Source organism: Ailuropoda melanoleuca, chromosome 15, assembly GCF_002007445.2.
Source record: "Ailuropoda melanoleuca isolate Jingjing chromosome 15, ASM200744v2, whole genome shotgun sequence".
Classification (NCBI taxonomy): Eukaryota; Metazoa; Chordata; class Mammalia; order Carnivora; family Ursidae; genus Ailuropoda; species Ailuropoda melanoleuca.
The window spans coordinates 79,930,919-79,949,024 of record NC_048232.1 but is presented as its reverse complement, the minus strand read 5'-3'; the positions used below and the strand labels follow the sequence as shown (position 1 = coordinate 79,949,024).

Below are 18,106 nucleotides of genomic sequence, written 5' to 3'. Positions count from 1 at the left end.
CTACTCACCAAATAAGACCAGCAACTAATTCTTGTATTTAATGATCTGCTAGCACCCGTTCTCACATCTTCACAACCACTAAATAGACCTTCCTACTTTACTTTTGGTAAGGTATTTTGCATAGCCCGTCTGGTTTCACGGTTTACTCAACAAATGCTTACTGATGGCTTGCTGTATGCCAAATCTTGGAGGAAGCACTGAGGTCACCAGAGCGAATAAGATCATTTCTGCTCTATGGACCTTTTCTCTGATACAGATACAGGCTATAAATAGATAAGTGGCATTCTTTAGTGGATACTTTGTTCTGAGAGGTCAGCAAAGACTTCTCTAGAGAGGTCCCAGGGACAATCTTTAATAAAAAGAAGCTCCAGCCATGCAAAGTTAGACCATCAGGTTCTTTCCACACCAGGCATGGCTGCCTTCCCATGAGAACCCTCAGGCCCATCTCACTGGACTACTTAATGCCCCCTGGAGGTTCCCGTACCTCTCTCAAAACAGCATATGTTCTGCCCCTGTAAATCTAAGGCAGGGTCCACATTCCACCCACGCAAAGCCAGCCTTGATCATCCAGTTCACCTGAACGGGGGCTCAAGTTCATCCTGCCGTTCCCGTTCCCTCCACTGCAGCCATACCGGTTGCTGTGCATGAGTAGTGAGTTTGTGTCTACATGGGGCCTATCATCGGCCACTTCGTTTACAACATTACCAAGAATGCAAAACATGACGAATAAAAAACGTTTGGAAGGAGCTCATAATTTGGAGTGGGGGATGCAAAGGATTAATTCCAGGTTCCACTTAACCGTTTGATCTCAGGCAAATCACTGCTAAACCTCATTTGGCGAGTGCCGACAGAACGTGGGAAACAGAATCGCCTACCTCTCCTGCTTGATGGGACAGCCAGCCAGTCGTGCATGTTGCTTACAAACAACAGCGGAATCACTGTAGCAAACACCTCTTAGTTGCTTTTTTCTGTCCTGACTTCGACCTGGTTTCCAGTCTCCCAAAACTAGGTAGCCAATAAGTGACCACGTTAATTGTGGAGTGTATAAACCAGGTTCATCTCCACAATTCATCAGCTCCCGTGCCTCCCCTGCACGTGGAGACGCACAGCTTCAACACAGGAGCCCGGCTCCCCAGCGCGACTCGAACCCCAGCAGCGCCCGCCCCTCCAGCCCGCGGGCAGCACGTGCGCCCCTGTACCGTGCCGCCAGAGGTCCGCGGCCGCCCCGCCCCTCCCGGCGTGCCGCGCGCCGCGCACGTGACTCCGCCCCCTGGCCATTGGCCGGGCGGGGGGGGCGGGGCCGCCGAGGCGCCAGCCGGAGGAGCGCGGCTTCAGTCGACTGCGGACTGTCTCCCGCGCAGCTGGGAGGTCCGCGCTCCGTGCGGAGAGGCAGGCGGGGCAGGCGTGGGCACTGCGCACGCGCGGGGAGCGGCCCCCGGAGAGCGCGCGCCGGCAGGAGTGTGCGTCGCGTGGCAGCAGGTGTGCTGGGCCATCCCTGTCACGTGATCAAGGAGTCCGGAGCGCCGGGCACCTGGAGGGGGCGGGGTCCCGCAGGCCACGCCTCCTTCGGTCTAGAGGGCGGGGGCGTAGCCAGAGAGGCTTGCCCCTCAAGGGTCTGAGCCGGGAAGGGCTCGGGAGGGGTGTTGGGCACCCCTCAAATTAGGGGAAGAATGGGGGAACACCCACCCTAGTACTACCGTGGCAAGGGGGGGTTGCGCTCCTGGGAACTGAGGCCTTGGAGGAGATGGAGGCGTTCGGATTTCCTGGGGGGAGCCCCAGATCCGAGCTTGAAAGGATGGAGGCAGGCAAATGAGCTCCGAGGGCCTCGGGTTCGGGTCCTGGCTCGACCTCAGATAGCGGTGAGCGCTCCGGGGAGCCCCTGCCCCTCTTCCATCATCCCGAGGGCATCGGAGTGCAAGGCCTCACATCCGTGGTCTGCCGCAGGATGGGCCTCTCGGCCGTGGCCCGGCTGTGGGGCCCGCTGGGGCTGCTCCTGACCTTCGCCCTGCACCCGGCTCTGTGCCTGGGCCCGGTCCAGACCTCGGCGCCCCGGTACCGGGACTACTGCGTCCTGGGCGCCGGGCCCGCGGGCCTGCAGATGGCCTACTTCCTGCAGCGGGCCGGGAGGAACTACGCAGTGTTCGAGCGCGCCCCGCGGCCCGGCAGCTTCTTCACGCGCTACCCACGCCACCGCAAGCTCATCAGCATCAACAAGCGGCACACGGGCAAGGCCAACGCCGAGTTCAACTTGCGCCACGACTGGAACTCTCTGCTCAGCCACGACCCCCGGCTGCTCTTCAGACACTACTCCCGCGCCTACTTCCCCGACGCGGGCGACATGGTGCGCTACCTGGGCGACTTCGCAGACCGGCTGGGGCTCCACGTGCTATACAACACGACCATTGCCCACGTCACTCTGGACAAGGACCCGCAGGCCTGGAACGGCCATTACTTCATCCTGACCGACCAGATGGGCCACGCACACCGGTGCAGGTAAGAAACCTGTCCCAGGGGGCGCTTGGGTGGCTCAGCCGTTAAGCGTCTGCCTTCGGCTCAGGTCATGATCCCGGGGTCCTGGAAGCAAGCCCCACATCCGGCTCCCTACTCCGCGGGAAACCTGCTTCTCCCTCTCACACTCCCCTTGTTTGTGTTCCCTCTCCCGCTGTCTCAAATAAATAAATAAATAAAATCTTAAAAAGAAAAGAAAAGAAACCTGTCCCAGAGCCGACCTGCTGGCACCCCTTGGTCGGCGGGAGGTGAGGAAGAAATGAGAGAACGAGGTCCTTTCTTTCTTTCTTTTTTTTTTAAGATTTTATCCATCTGTCATGTTCACTGTGACACCAACCTTGAGTATTCAGCATCGTCTAGCTTATGTGCCCGCAAAGCCCTTTCTGAAGAGCATCTCCTAATGTTCCTCTAAAGACATTCTGGGAAAAATGACCAGCAAGTGTCAGATGGGCTCAGTGGGATTTCAGACCTGAACTAGAGCGGGAGGCCCCGCAGGCAGAGCTGCCAGCAATCAGTGTTAGCTTGCTTTGGCTTGGGTGAAAGCTAAATATTGTGTAGACAACCCAAACTCAGAGTCACACATGGTACTGCCCTGATTCAGTCCTCACAAGGACCCTGGGGGCAGTTCACTGATCCCCGTTTTACAGATGAAGAGCTGAGGCCCAGAGTTGAGTCACTGCGCTAGGTCACACAATCTGAGCCTGTGTCTTCGTGACCCTGAAGCCTGTGTTCTTTCTGCTACACCAGACTGCCTCTCCCTCCTCCCTGGCTCGGAGGTTGCCGCTTGGCTCCGGGCAGGTGCCGGGAGTTATCTTCTCACGCCCTTCGCCGGAGGCCCAGCTTGCTCCTTGCTTGTTACAGCCCCAGGGAAAGAAGGGCTGTGCCAGCTTGGGACCCTTGCATTTTAGACAGCTGGGCAACAGCCTAGGGGAGTCAGATCTGAGCTGGGTGGGCAACGGTCAGAAAACAAGGAGCCACAGGGGCTGCGGATATCTTCTACCGGCCATGCGGTTCTGTTTTCCAAAACCACCTGTAATCAAACCTATTCTGCAGGCTGGTAGGATCCGGCTCCTGGCTGTCCCACACAGGACTGTAATGCCCACCAGTATGAAGGGCAGGACTCAGCAATCAGGCTGATCTGATCCGCAGGGCCAGTGTCTTGTCACCTGTAAAGCAGGCCAAATAACACCAACTCGGGGCTGCTTTAGGCAGTGAGATGATGCAGGAAACACTAGATTAGGGGCCTGGGTCAGAATTCCTGCTCACCTGCATCGGCCCGGCCATCAGAAAAGGGAAAGTGGACTGCCAAGTTTGGTTTTAACCATTGAGAGCAACACTTGGCCTAACTGCTGCGTTCAGCATTAGGGGAATTATTCAATTTCTCATGTGTCCTCTTCCCAGAGAGTTGGATTAATTCCTATGTTTGGCATCATCCCAGTACAGGGTAGAGGAGACCGTCCACTGGAGTGGGCCCGGGAGGGGAGAGGGTGAAGTCTTTCAGATACTCTGGAATAGGTCAGTAAACGTGGATGAATGAACGGGTGTTCTGTGGGTTTTTTTTTTTAGGAGCCGGCAGCCTGAGGGAGGCGGGCAAGCCAGGCGGTGGGGTAGGGAGTGATTTTCACGTCATGGTCTTCCAGCTCAGAAACTAAGCCATCTTCCATCTGTCCCCTCCCTGCAGCGTGCTTCTTGTGGCCACCGGTTTGTCGGTCCCCAACCAGGTTGACTTCCCTGGCTCCGAATACGTGGAGGGGTACGAGTCTGTGTCCGTGGACCCCAAGGACTTCGAGGGTCAGAATGTGCTGATCCTGGGGCGTGGGAACTCTGCCTTTGAGACGGCAGAGAACATTTTGGGTGTCACCAACTTTATCCACATGCTGAGTCGCTCCCGGGTCCGGCTGTCGTGGGCCACCCACTACGTTGGAGACCTCAGGTATGCTCCAAGCTGCTTGGGGGTTCCGTACCACCAGCCCCCTCGAAAGCCATTCCTGACCCCACTGGAACAAGCACCCCTTCCCCTGAGTATCTCCTTGTGCCCGCTCAGACTTCTTTCTCTCTCCTCGCGTTCCCCTCGGGCCCAGGGCCATCAACAATGGCCTCCTGGACACTTACCAGCTGAAGTCCTTGGACGGGTTGCTCGAGTCCGACCTGACGGATCTGGCTGTCGTGAAGGACCGTGAGGGCAAGTTTCACATCACCCTGAAGTTCTTCCTGGAGGAAGGCAACCAGAGTGCCGACGCCGACGCCATCACCCTCCCCCAGGATGACAACGACAACTTTGCCATGCGCGTGGCCTATGACCGGGTCATCCGCTGCCTGGGCTGGAACTTCGACTTCTCCATTTTCAACAAGTGAGTCCACACAGGCACAGGGGTGGAGCTGGGATCACTTCCCAAACCCATTCTTACACCTCCCCGGCAAAAGGAGTCACCGTCCCATGGGCCAGCGGCAGGGCTTTCCCGGGACGGCGCCGTCAGAGTGAACGTGGATGCCGCCTGGTCCCCTGCCCAGGACATGAGCTCGCTGTCCTCACAAGGACAGGTGGCCCAGAGGCCCTCCATCCTGGAGTAGCAACAACAGTGGGCCGTCATCTGCATTCCCAAGAGATGGGAAGGGGAGCTCAGGCAGAATAAGGAGGGGACCTTGCCAAAAGGCAGCATAGCATAGGGGCTAAGGACACAGGCTCTGAGGTCAGTCTGAGATTCTCTACGGACCAAATCTACAGGCTCTGGGAAAGTCGCTTAACCAGGTTGTGCCCACTTTCTTCATCACTAAAACAGGGATCATAGAGTTCCTCTCTCACAGGGCTGTTATGGGGATTAATATGGGAAAGTACTTGTCGTATACTGTATGCTTCATAGAATGGTAGCTGCCAACTTCACTTAAAACTGTGTTCTCAACTGCTTTGCTTGAGACATTGCTGCCCCAGTACCTTGGCAAGGCTCGGTATCAGAGAATCCGTCCAGTGGCTCACTTTCCTCTGGCCAAGGCGCAGGCAGACAAGGAGAAACTGGAGGGCCTGAAGCAGACCCCCCCACCCCGTCCCAGCAGGTCCCCCAGGGCCCAGCCGGAGCCCAGAGCCTAGCCTCAAGTCAGGCTTGAATCCTGGCTCTGTCCCTGACCCACCACATCTTCAACCCGAGCCTCAGCTGCTCCGTCTGTTAAACAGAGATCATCACACCCAGCTCCTAGGGTCCTGGTGTGCCTTCAGTGTGATAAGCACTATAAAGGTCGTACGCTTAGCTCAGTTCGGGACACATAGTAAGTGTTTCGTACACAGTAGTGACTTTCATTATCAACCCTTTGCACTCACAGGTCCCTCAGACTGTCTTCCGGGGGTGAGTTCAGCAAGAAGTACCCGCTGGTCAAAGCTAGCTACGAGTCCAAAGGAAGCCGGGGTCTCTTTGTCCTGGGCACCGCCAGCCACTCTGTGGATTACCGGAAGTCGGCCGGTGGCTTCATCCATGGATTCCGGTACACAGGTGAGCCCGGCAGATAGAACCATCCCCAGGGTTTGTAAACATCACCTGATTTGCAGCACCCTTCAGGGGAGTGCTTGTCGGTAGTCGATTGTCTGAAATTCCCCGTCTGGGACAGAGAGCAACAGGTTTTCGTGGGCTGCAGATAGATCTAGAAAAGCGTTAGATAAGGAGTGAGAGCAAGTACATCTGGGGGTGGCATGTCACATGCTTAAGCCCGGTGCCAGTCAACCAGGTGTTGACAAGAAGGCAGACCTTGAGGAGTGCTCATGGGGGTTCATCCTAGCAGGGTGGTCTGAGAGGTGAAGCTTCGTAACCTCTCCAGAGCGTGGCGTCAGAGGCATAAACGGGGTGAACTGTCCACCCTCGCGGGGCTGTCGTAAAGACTAAGACGATACCTGGGGACCTTGTAGCTATGAAGCATCATGCACAGATTCTTTGGGTACCCACAAATTTCCATAAAAATTGCAGCTGGATTACATCGGTTCTGAGGGTGTAAATGTTCTGCACTCCGGACAGGCTGTTGGGCGGGTGCTTTCCCGCGTGGCGAGTGTTACACGGGCCAGTTAGTTGATTTTGCCACAAACACCAGAGCGTCCTGTGTTTAATTTGATGACTCCCATTGGCTTAATGCTCATTTTTGCATTTTACTGTCCTTCCCGTTTGGCAGGAAGAAATAACCATGTTTGATTTCCACACGATATATTTTATGTCCCATGCGTGTGGTCAGAGAAGGAACCCAGAGAGAGAGTGCGAGCTGTCTGTAAACCAGAACCTCCACAGATCAAATACACACACACACACACACACACACACACACCCCAGAATGGAAGAGTCTGTCCCTTTAGCTGGGTCTCCCCAGTAAGAAATCCTCATCACTGTTCCCGTGCGTGTTTCCTGCCCTGTGCCTGCTGTCCTGGCAGATGCTGCCCCGTCTCCCCCACTTCCTTCTGTCCCCCGGTCCTTCCCCAGCTCCGAGACCGAATCCTCACCGCAGCTCCATGAGGCACATCCTGTCATTTCTGCTCCATTTCCAGATAAGGAAACTAGGGCACAGAGAACTTAAGTAACTTCCCCCAAGTCCCCCAGTCAGTGGATGGCAGAAGGGTAATCTGAATCCATGCGTCTGACCCTAAAGCTCACAGCCAACCACTGAGCTTCGGGCACGTGGGTGACAGTCCCGGGAGGACAGGCACTGGCCGCTCTGTGGTCACGACGAGCAGAGGGCCCTGCTGGGTGGGGGAGGGCCAGCGTCGCAGTGCACATTGCACTCATCCCGCTCCAGCCTGAGAAAGCAGTCCCGGGGGAGACCAGAAGCATCAGTAAGGTAGAGGAAAGCCAACAGAAGAGAAAGTATGAAGGGCACAGACCATAACCACGTAGACGGTTGTTCTGGACTCCCAGCCCGTCCATCCCCCTGGTGTATCTCAGTCAGCCCACCCGCCACCATCTCCCGACCCGTGGCCTCTTCGTCTCTCCTGATGGGTCTTCCTGCCGCCAGAGGTCTCTCTGGCTTCCCATCCAGCCGCATGGTCCCTGCCGAAACACCCTTTCCTTAAAAAAAAAAAAATCTTCTCTTTCCTCTGCTTACAGCTTAAGCCACTCTCCGCGGCTCCCCACTTCCTCTGGGACAGCTCCATCTCCTCGGCGTGGCAGTCCCATCTTTGCCAGGCCCGGGCCAGCTCACCTTTCCAGCCTGGTCCCTCACCTGCTTCTCAGAATGGGCCAGGCTCTCTCAAGATGGTAGCCCCTTTCGTCAGGGCCCTCTCCCCAGACTGCAGTAGCTGTGCCATTCCTTGACCCTGTGCAGAGGGACAGCTGTCACTTTTCTGCCCTTACGTCATCTGGACTTCATGACAGTTTGGGCGTAGGTGGTGAAGGAGAGGGGGCGCTGAATGGGTCTCCAGCTGGGGGTCTGAGCGAAAGGGGAACTGTGGGCAGGGGAGCAGGGTGAGAGGGAGGTGCGGGTCCCGGGGCGGACAGAGCCACTGGGAGGAGTGGTACGGGTGGCCTAGAGCCAGCCAGGCGCACTCTGCCCTGGAGCCAGAGCCGGCCACGCCCGGCCTTGCAGCTGCCATCCGGGGCTGCTTTCACAGCAGAAGCAGAACGGAGTAGCGTGACCGACCGGACAGCAGGGCCCAAAACACCATCCATTCGGCCCTTAGTAGGGAGCCTTCGCTGACCCGGCTCCAAAGGCCTCCTCCTGGCGCCACGCATACAAGCATGTCTTGAGTTCCAAGAAGTTGATGGGGACCGGACAAATGTCTGGGTGGTGAAGATCAAATCTTAAGGGCAGCGTGCTGTCCCTCCTTCTGGCCTTTCAGTGCGTGCTGTTCACCGCCTGCTGGAGCAGCGCCACCACGACGTCGCCTGGCCCTCCACTGAGCACCCCATCTCGCAGCTGACCAGCTCCATCGTCCGGCGCGTGAACGAGGCTTCTGGGCTCTACCAGATGTTCGGTGTGCTGGCCGACATCGTCCTGTTGAAAGAGTGAGTAGCCCGGCTTCCCCATTCACCCTGTCCTAGCTCTTCTCTGCCTGTACTAGGTGTGGAGGGGCCCCGGGGGTCCCTCCTAAGGTGAAGCCTACGGGGGGCAAGGGGATTGATTCCGGGGAAACCTCAGGGAAATCGACATCATAAGCTCCTCAGGCAGACGGACAGACCCGGGTGTGCATCCCAGCTCTGCCACTTTCTACCGTCATGACCTGGGCCAAGTACTTAGCCTCTCTGAGCCTCTCTCTCATCTGCACAATGGGGAGAATCACACCTTGCGGGCAGGAGTACAAGTCACTGGTAGACCGCAGTTGGCACCAAGCGGATGAGCACTAAACCTCAGTGATGCATACCACCAGTGCAGACCAAAGGGTTCCCTCGGGCCAGGACCATGTTGGCTCCTTATCAATTAAGTGACAGGTGGCAGATCACAGACGACACCCAGCAGAGCAGGGAGGGAGAAGGGTTGCGGGTGAGGGCGCTCTGAGGACAGGTGGCAGGTGAGAAGTGGGGTGTGTGTGAGAGGGGGGTTCCCCCAGTCGGAGGGGGAGCAGCCTGACCCAAAATCGGGGAGGGCCACATACACCAAGTTCAGGGACACGCAAGGAATTCACAGCACCCAGCGCAAAATATCCCGTCATCCTGACTCCTCTCTTCCATTCCCATCCTCCACATTCAGACTCTCCATAAACCCAGTAAGCTCTGCCTTCAGATTATGTCCAGAATTGGACCTCCTCTTCCCAGCCCCAGTACTGCCTTTTTGGTCCGCGTGCCCAGCATCCCTCACCTGAACTAACCATGGCCTCCCACCTTTGCCCCACAGTCTGCTTTCCACACAGTACCCTGACAGTTCTCTCAAAACAGGGGTCACACATGTTCAACTCTGCTCAGTGCTCTCCAGGAGCCGGGGGCCATCAGGGCACACACGAGCCTTCCTCAGCCTGCCCCCGAGCCCCTCTCCTGCCCCTCCGCCCGAGGCCACTCCAGCCACACAGGCCTCCTTCCTGTCCCTCGAAGACACCAAGGCAGTCACTCCCTCCCAGGGCTTTTCTCTTACTGTTCTCTCAGCCTGGGTCACCCTTTCCCCAACTACATTTCAGGTTGCTCAGAGTTTTCTGGAATCTGTCCCAGTGTAAGCCAGGGCTCAGCTGTGACAGTTAAGGGTAAAGTGAGATAAGTAGGGATGACCAGAGGCTGTACACTGATTGTACAAGAGACACACACACGCACATGCCGCCCTCACCTCTGCCACAACACTGAGGGTCTGGCCCTCCTGCACTGCCATTATCCCCAGGAACACCACGGCATTTGAGTACCTGGAGGAGTTCCCCATGCAGATGCTGGCCCAGCTGGAGACCATCACAGGAAGGAAGGCCAGGCATGGGCTGTTTGTCATCAACATGGAGTATGGCAGAAATTTCTCCGGGCCCGACAAGGATGTCTTCTTTTATGACCGGTCTGTGGGGCACACGGAAGACGCCTGGCAGTCTAACTTCCTCCATCCCGTCATCTACTACTACAGACACCTCCCCACCGGTGAGCCAGGCCTCTGCTGTCCCCCTAGCGCGGGCTTCCGGGAGCTGGGCACTGCTCGGACCCTGGGTCTTTCACCTGTCATCACTAAGCCCTCACACAACTCACCCGGCTGACAGAGGACACTGGGGGACTCCGCCCAGAAACCAAATGGGACAGAAGGTCCAGGAATAAGAAACGATGTTCCCAGATTTGGGCACATACCATGACCTGGGCGGGCCACACATGGAGTGTCATGACCTCTGGGCACCACACAGTAAGAGGGACAGGCTTGGTGTGTGTCTCCAGAGGAGGTCGAGCGTGGAGGAGGAGGGGACCTGGAGACTGACTCTCAGAGGGAACGGGGAATGGAGCTAGAAGTGGTTAAAACGGGCCTGCAACCTAAAAAGTGCAGAAAAGCTGGGCAGTCTCCTCAGGCTGTACTTTCTTTGCTGTGTGGCCTGGAACCATTACTTGAACTCTCTGAGCCTCCACTTCCTCATTTGAAAAATGGGGATAACACTAGGATTGTGTGAGGATAAATGAGGTAGATAACACAGAGAGTGGGGCGCCTGGCTGGCTCAGTCAGTGGGGCGTGTGACTCTTGATCTCGAGGTTGTGAGTTCAAGTCCCACTTTGGGTGTAGAGATTACTTATAAACAAAAATCTTTTTTTTAAAAACACGGAACACCAGCACGGTACCTGGCACCATAGCTACCAGTAGATGCACCTCCCCTCCCCCCCCCGGGGAGCACGACTTCTGCTTTAGAGACTAAAGGGCTGTCACTTGGAAGGGGTGCTCTAAAAACAGGCAGAGGTAATATCGGCAGGTAGAAGTGACAGGAACGCAGGGTTCTATTCAGAATCAGGAGTGATTACTAGTCAAAGCCCCCCAACAGTGGAATGAGTCACCCCTAAAGTCAAGTCTCCCAGTACACGGATGGTTGAATCATGGCTTAATGGCCGTCAGCCTGGGACGCCACAGAAGGGAGCCCCCCACCACCAGATGTGAAGCTGGACTAGGTGAGCTCTCAGGCCTCTTTCGGTGCGGGGCCTCTGAGTCTCCTCACAGAAAGAGCAGTTCTGAAGCAGTCACAATGGACCTCAGTCCAGGCACACCTTAGAAAGACACCGAGTGCAAGTGATGAGTCTTGGTTCCGCTTTCTGAAACCACAAGGAACAGATCTAGCCTCTTCCTCATGCCAGCTGTGCAAACACAGGGATGGCTGTTGAAGAGGCTGGCTGCTGCCCAGCACGGAGTGTGTCGGGAAAGCTGAGCATGAGGGAGCGAGGGAAAGCACTGGGGTGTGTGGGAACCGGGCTGTCAGCTCCAGGATGGGAAGCCCAGCCGCCGGGCTCTGACACGGCTCCCCCTCTCCTCCCCACAGAGCAGGAGGTGAGGTTCCGCCCTGCTCACTGGGCCCTGCCTCGGCCCACGGCCATCCACCACATCGTGGAAGATTTCTTGACGGACTGGACCGCCCCGGTGGGGCATATCTTGCCTCTGAGGCGCTTTCTGGAGAACTGTTTGGACACTGATTTGCGAAGCTTCTATGCAGGTAACCTAAGTTCCTAGAAGGACAAAGGGACTGAGCTGGAGGTTGAAGAAAGACCAGATAGATCCATGCCCTGTGGAGTTTTCAGGATTCATATCTAGAACCCACGCCCGAGAATTCTGTTATCCACAAGGTAGACGAGATGTTCACGGAGACCCTTCCCAGCACAGCACACCTGAAGTCGCTAAATAGAATGTCGTTTTTTAAAGAACTGGCAGGGGGAAAAAAGGGAACTCTAAGAAGAAGTATAAAGCCCTTGCTGGATGTGGGATATCTGCCAGTCGTGAGTAGTAGCCTAGAGCCTGGGTGACTGACTAGCACTTGGGGGTGGGAAGGTGAGGCTGGAGCACGCTGGGAGGTCTGCTTAGAGAACTGCACTTCAGCTTAGATCCCAGTGGCTCAACTGGGACAAAACACTCTCAAGAGAGAGATGGTGGAGACTGATGCTTTTTGGCTCAGGGTAGAATAAGGGAAAACCTCCCCTGAGACTTTCTAACCACTAGGCCTCACTCATGGGAGTTTGGGGCCAAACTTCACACTTGTCATCATGGTGTAAAAATCACAGAAGTAAATGCAAGTCTTCTGTGAAGAAACAAACTTTAAAACTAGAGAAAGGAGTGCATGGGTGGCTCAGTGGGTTAAGCATCTGCCTTTGGCTCAGGTCATAATCCCAGGGTCCTGGGACCGAGGCCTGAGTCAGACTCCCTGTTCAGTGGGGAGCCTCCTTCTCTCTCTGCCTCTGGCCCTCCCCCTTCTTGAGTACACGTGTACACTCGCACGTGCTCTCTTAAAGAAACAAAATCTTTTAAAAAGTAAATAAAACCAGAGGGGCGCCTAGGTGGCTCAGTTGTTAAGCATCTGCCTTCAGCTCAGGGTGTGATCCCAGGGTCCTGGGATCGAGCCCTGCATTGGGCTCCCTGCTCCACTGGAAGCCTGCTTCTTCTCCTATTCCCCCTGCTTGTGTTCCCTCTCTTGCTGGCTGTCTCTCTCTCTCTGTCAAATAAATAAATAAAATCTTAATAAATAAATAAAACTAGAGAAAGACATATATACATAAAAGAAAACTAGGTCTCAGAGCACCTGGGTGGCTCAGTCAGTTAAGTGACTGGCTCTTGGTTTCAGCTCGGGTCGTGATCTCAGGGTCCTGGGATTGAGCCCCACATGGGCTCCACGCTCAGCATGGAGTCTGTTTGTCCCTCTCCCTCGGCCCCTCCCCCCACTCTCTCCCTCTCTCTCTCAAATAAATGAATAAAATTTTAAAAAACTAGAGCTCAAAAAGTTCCCACAGATAAAGTTCCAAGTAAGCTGAACCCACCCCCCACCCCCAAGCAAAAAGCTTTAACACATAAGGACACAAACCTCCACGAGAGAGTGTCAGCAGAAACAGCAATCTGCTGGAACAAACCAAAAAGACGGAATTGTAATAGTGACAAACAGAGGATACAAAGTCTGTCTAAAATATGTAAAGAAATGTGAAAAGAGATTATCGAAAATATAATTGGGCAGCATTCAGAAAGACCCAAATAAAACTTCTGGAAATGAAAAAATGTGTAACTAGAAACTCAACCTAGGGGCACCTGGGGGGCTTAGCTGGTTAAGCGTCCGACTTGTAATTTTGGCTCAGGTCATGATCTCAGGGTCCTGGGATTGGGCCCCGTGTCAAGGCTTCATGCTCAGTGGGGAGTCTGCTTGGGATTCTCTCTCTCCCTCTGCCCATCCCCCCTGCTCATGTGCTTTCTTTCTCTAAAATAAATCTAAAAAAGTACGGGGGGATTCAACCTAAAGATAAAGGAGCACATTAGACAGAGACGAAGAGAGAATTGGTGAACTGGAAGGTAGCTCTGACAGAGAAGTCTGAGGATCCGGAGGGAGAACTGATGGAAACAAGCCACATTTTGGTCTTTTTTAAAACCCCTGACTGCCTAGGATATCTACCTTTTTCTGTTCAGCGAACATGTGTTGAACACCAGTTGTATGTGAGGCACTATTCAAATCAAATCAGGTTTGAGATGGTCAGTCTCTGGCCTGCAGGTCAGAGAGCAGGCGACCTTGTTTCAGCCCCAGGCGACATCCTCAGTCAACTTGGAAATAAAAACGTATCTGTCAAGAGCGCTGGCTTAAAACCATAGTGCAGGTTAATCGTCTAAATATATGGAGGTGCTCAGAGGTAAATTCGTAGCCCAGGGCTGAGCAACTTTGAAGTGCTAGCGCTCCGCAGACTGCACGCTCGCCCAGGAAATGACACAATGCAGGTCCAGAGATCTCAGCTACAAAATCCCTGCCTGTTTCTGGAGGTTTCAGGAGTGCACAAAGATGGCCGTGCCACCTTAGGGAGCGTATCCCACCCTGGGTTACAGCCACAATGAATGCATCCTCCAGGCCCTAGAGCCTCTTGGCGCCCACTCCCTAGACACTGCTCAGCACTGCAAGCCACCGAGCGTCCCTGCCTTCAGCTCGGAAACATCCTCCCGACTCAGGGCCAGCTGGCAGAGTGGGCTTTCCTCCACCCCCTTAGCTGATGTGCGGCTGCTAGCTCTGGCCCCGGATTCTGCTGGGCTTCTCTGCCCCCCGCCCCCGGGCCCCCGCCGAAGGGGTGATATACGTCATCAGAAGGTGGTGCTTGCCAAAAGGCCACCTTGCTGCCGCTCTCCCATCCCCCCTCCCGCACCTGCGGTCCTCCCTGCTCAGAAAGGATTGTCATGGCCTGTTCCGCCAGGGGCCGTCTGGGCCAGAAGTCAGAAAGTCAGAAGTACCATTTGCGTGGCTCCTTACAGCCTGTTCACCCATGTGAGCCTCACAACATTCTTTGTAAGGTGCCAGGGTTTTTTGAGATAAAAGACTCAAGACAATTTTGGACGTTCGCTCCTTCCCCTCCTGTCTCTAAAGCCCCAAGAAGACAGCCCATATCTGTTTCATCTTTTCTGTTTTTTAAGTTACATAAGCACTTCGCTAAAAGACTTTTTCTCACTTCCACCCTCAGTCCCAGAAGGAACTACTTCTGGCTGTTCTGGTGGTTTCTTCATATTTCTGAATAATGAATACCCACAGCTGCTTCCTGATAGAGCCGACCTGACCCGCCGCGCACCAGCATTCCACTGTTTACCAGCGTTCTCTTCCCGCCCCCCCGCAGCGCTCACAACAGTGTTTTGCACACAGTATTTGCAACCCAGAGATTGCTGAGGGAATAACGCCTTGCAGGCAGCTCTGAGCTCAAACTAGGACTGACCACCGAGCTCCCGGCCCTAGCCAGGCCAGCTTCCAGAAGAGAAGGCTGAGGGTCTGCTCCTGAGTGGCTGAGCTTCCAGGGGACTGGCTCCCTGCAGAGCATCGTATTGGGCCCAGATCTCTGGGAGCTGAGTCATTTCTGTTTGCTTTCCATTTGGGGCCTTGTTCTTTCAGAATGCCAGGGCACCCTCCTTGGAACTTCGCAGGGGGGAGGGGGGGCGAGATCCACGGCTACTCAGGTCAGATGTGAGATCCCCACAAAATTCAGCCCCCAGGGTCAAGGGGTGGAGGGCACTGGGTGAGGCCCCGGGGCATCGGCATCCCCGCCTCCCACACCTCTCCCCACACCTCTCTGTCTTACTGATTCATCTCCTTTGCTTTTGTGTAGAATCCTGCTTCCTGTTTGCCCTAACACACCAGAAGCTGCCGCCCTTCTGCCAGCAGGGGTACTTGAGAACGCAGGGGCTCGTGGGGACTGAGAGCCTCCGGCGGCACGGAGTGGAGAGTGGGCTCCTGCGGGACTATGCCACTGTGGGCAGGCGCCATGAGGACGGGGGCCGGGGGCTTCTGGGTGGCTTCCAGGCCCCAGGGCCTCCGGTCCAGGCCCTCGACAGCAACAAGGAGGAGCTGTGACCGCCAGGCTGCTCCCACCCAGGCCCAGCGCCAGCCACTCAGATCGTCGCGGTGACCAAGGCCACTCTGAGGGGTAGCCATGCAGTGGTCGCCCCTCCGGTCTGGTCCTTGGGTGCCTGGGAGGCGGAGTCCCGAGAAGGGCATGCTCTGCCCGGTGAGAGCCACATTCACAGCCACGCCTGTCTGCAAGTGAACTGTCACTGGGCACCAGGCTGGCTCGATTCTGTCCTCATCAAGTGCCCACCGGTCCCATTTCCTTCTGGTCTACTCGTCAGATGAACCGAGATCCCGCCTGCCTGCAGACTGTGTCACAGGTGGAGCTGTCCTCTTCATAAGGGTTCATGGCAGGCACTTTAAACCGAAGCTCTAATAGCCTCAACCTTCTGGGGCGGGTGGGACTGTCGCCCCTATGAAGACATCAGCTCAGAGAGCTTAGGTGACTTCCAGGGTCCCTCCAGGCATCCCTGTTTGGATCCCCTGAGGCCTGTGCCACTCTGCCCACCTCACCACTCTGCCTCGCCCCACCCCCACCTCTGTTTCCAGAACCCAGGGGGGGCCGGCCCAGCTTTATCATTGTAGGCCTGGCTGCTGTCACCAGGCAGAGACGGGACAGCTCCTGCAAAGCCACCTTATCTACGTGGGTTTCTGCCTGAGTGGCAGGACTCAGACCGGTGCCCGCCCCAAGACTGCACTCCCTGACTTGTATCTTCAACGTCTGTTTCTCCTCTTTCCTCCTCGACACCTTCCCCCTGCCCCACTCCTGCCCTCTGAAATCCTGAACACTACCTTGCCTCTGGTTTGCCTGAGCAAGGCCTGTGAAACTGTCATCATGCGTGCAGTGAGGATTCTGTCTGAGGACATTCACCCGCTGTTTGTACAGAGAGCCTCGCTCAGTGTGTGCAGGGAGGCATTTCTAACTGCATTTGTGTGACAACGACCATGCCTTTACTTTCTGGTTGCCCTGGCTGTTCTCAGTCTTCCTCACCAGGACTCTGCCCCCTGCCTACACTCCCGTCAGGTACTTTTGTCTCAGGTAGGAGTAGGCCATAGAAAGCATTTGTACAGGAAATAATCAGGGAGATTTTTTTCAAAGCCCAGGACCGTAGATGATTGCTTTTTCATCGGTTCTTATGGGTCCCTGTATCCACTCAGAATTCAAGGAACACCGGCTTTCTGGATCCATGGCCCTTTTCTGGAAACATCCTCTTGGCCTCAACCACCAGGCGCACTTCCTGTCTGCAAATGCGTCTTGCTCCAGTCTTGTGCAGTTAGAACAGTGACACCCGGCAGCCCGAGCCTGTTGGGGAGGTGCTTACCCTGTGACAATACCTGGCATAGCTTGCCTGAGGGCAGAAAGCTCTAAAGATTTCTCCCTGATCCCAGAGTGTTGGGTTCACCATATTTCTTACAGATGATACGTAAACCAGATTTGGGGCCCGTCAGCGCCCCCCTCCTTTTCCCAGACCTTTTTAAAAAATCTTTTCACTAGGACTGTTCCCATAATGTCAAACCCTGCCTCACACATCACACCTCACCAGCCACTGAAGGTAGCTGAGCGCCTTGTGCCAATCAAAGTTCAAGGTGCTGCAACAAATAATTCACGGGCGCCTAACGATGTGACATCTGCTGCTTCTCCCGTCATCTGCCAAACTGTTAATTCCACCAAAACTTCAGCCAGCCTTGTTCATGTTTCATAAGACGTGGCTTCATGGTTCAGCTGATTAGAGATGCCGTCCCTGGTATTCTCCTTGTAAGACTGGTCAGTAATTTGGAAAAGAAAATAAATCTTGTTTCAAATCCCTATTTCATACTATACTTGAGAATTAATTCCAGAGCAATTTTTTAAAAAGATTCTATTTATTCATTTGCTAGAGCACAACTAAGCAGAGCAGCAGGCAGAGGAAGAGGAGAAGCAGGCTCCCCACCTTGCCGGGCTGGGTCCCAGGACCCTGGGATCATGACCTGAGCCAAAGGCAGGCGCTTAACCAACTGAGCCACCCAGCTGCCCCAATTCCAGAGCAATTTTTAAGAGCCATATAGAAACTGGAGGTGATGAGGGGGTGTTAGAATAAAAGAAAGGACCGTCCAACTTCAGAAGCAATGGGGTAATTCCCCAGAGGAAAATGTTTAACATTTCCAGTCCATACTTAATTTTTTAAAATTTATTTAAATTCCAGTTACTTAACATACAGTGTAATATCAGTTTCAGGTGAAATTTCTTCTTTTTTTTTTTTTTTAACTAATCTCTACACCCAGCATGGGGCTCAAACTCGCAACTCTGAAGTCAAGTGTCATGCTCTCCACTGACGAGCCAGCCAGGCGCTCTCCCCCCCCTCCGCCCCGCCCATACTTAACTAATGTGACTAACGTGACCATTTAAAGAAAAGGATAAAAATTAAAAGGCAAACAGCATGGGTAAAAATAATGACAGCAGAATACAACACACGAAAATAAATAATAAATATCTTTATTACACAACTGATTGGAGTTAATGAGAAAAAAAAAATATTTAAGCGAATGATGGGACATTCACCCAATAAAATACACAGCTCTCAAAACCTCAGAAATGGTGAAAGACCATGCCATAAAAATACATGTGTGACAAAGCCAAGCGAAAAGCGGCAGGCCACGAGACTGTAGTTGTGAACTACTTATAACTATGTAAAACTAGAAAGCCACAGACGGGGGAGACTCTGGAAA

At 54.6% G+C, this 18,106-nt stretch overlaps 1 protein-coding gene across 1 annotated transcript; it reads left to right on the top strand.

The window, feature by feature from the left end:
* Positions 1 to 1,310: 1,310 nt before the first annotated feature.
* FOXRED2 (FAD dependent oxidoreductase domain containing 2) lies at positions 1,311 to 17,813 on the top strand. Its single transcript, XM_019794442.2, has 9 exons — positions 1,311 to 1,479; positions 1,945 to 2,493; positions 4,190 to 4,441; positions 4,590 to 4,859; positions 5,824 to 5,990; positions 8,312 to 8,477; positions 9,775 to 10,016; positions 11,381 to 11,551; positions 15,162 to 17,813. Exons 2-9 carry the CDS (start codon positions 1,946 to 1,948, stop codon positions 15,404 to 15,406), a joined length of 2,061 nt encoding a protein of 686 aa, XP_019650001.1. The 5' UTR covers positions 1,311 to 1,479; position 1,945; the 3' UTR covers positions 15,407 to 17,813.
* Positions 17,814 to 18,106: the final 293 nt, after the last annotated feature.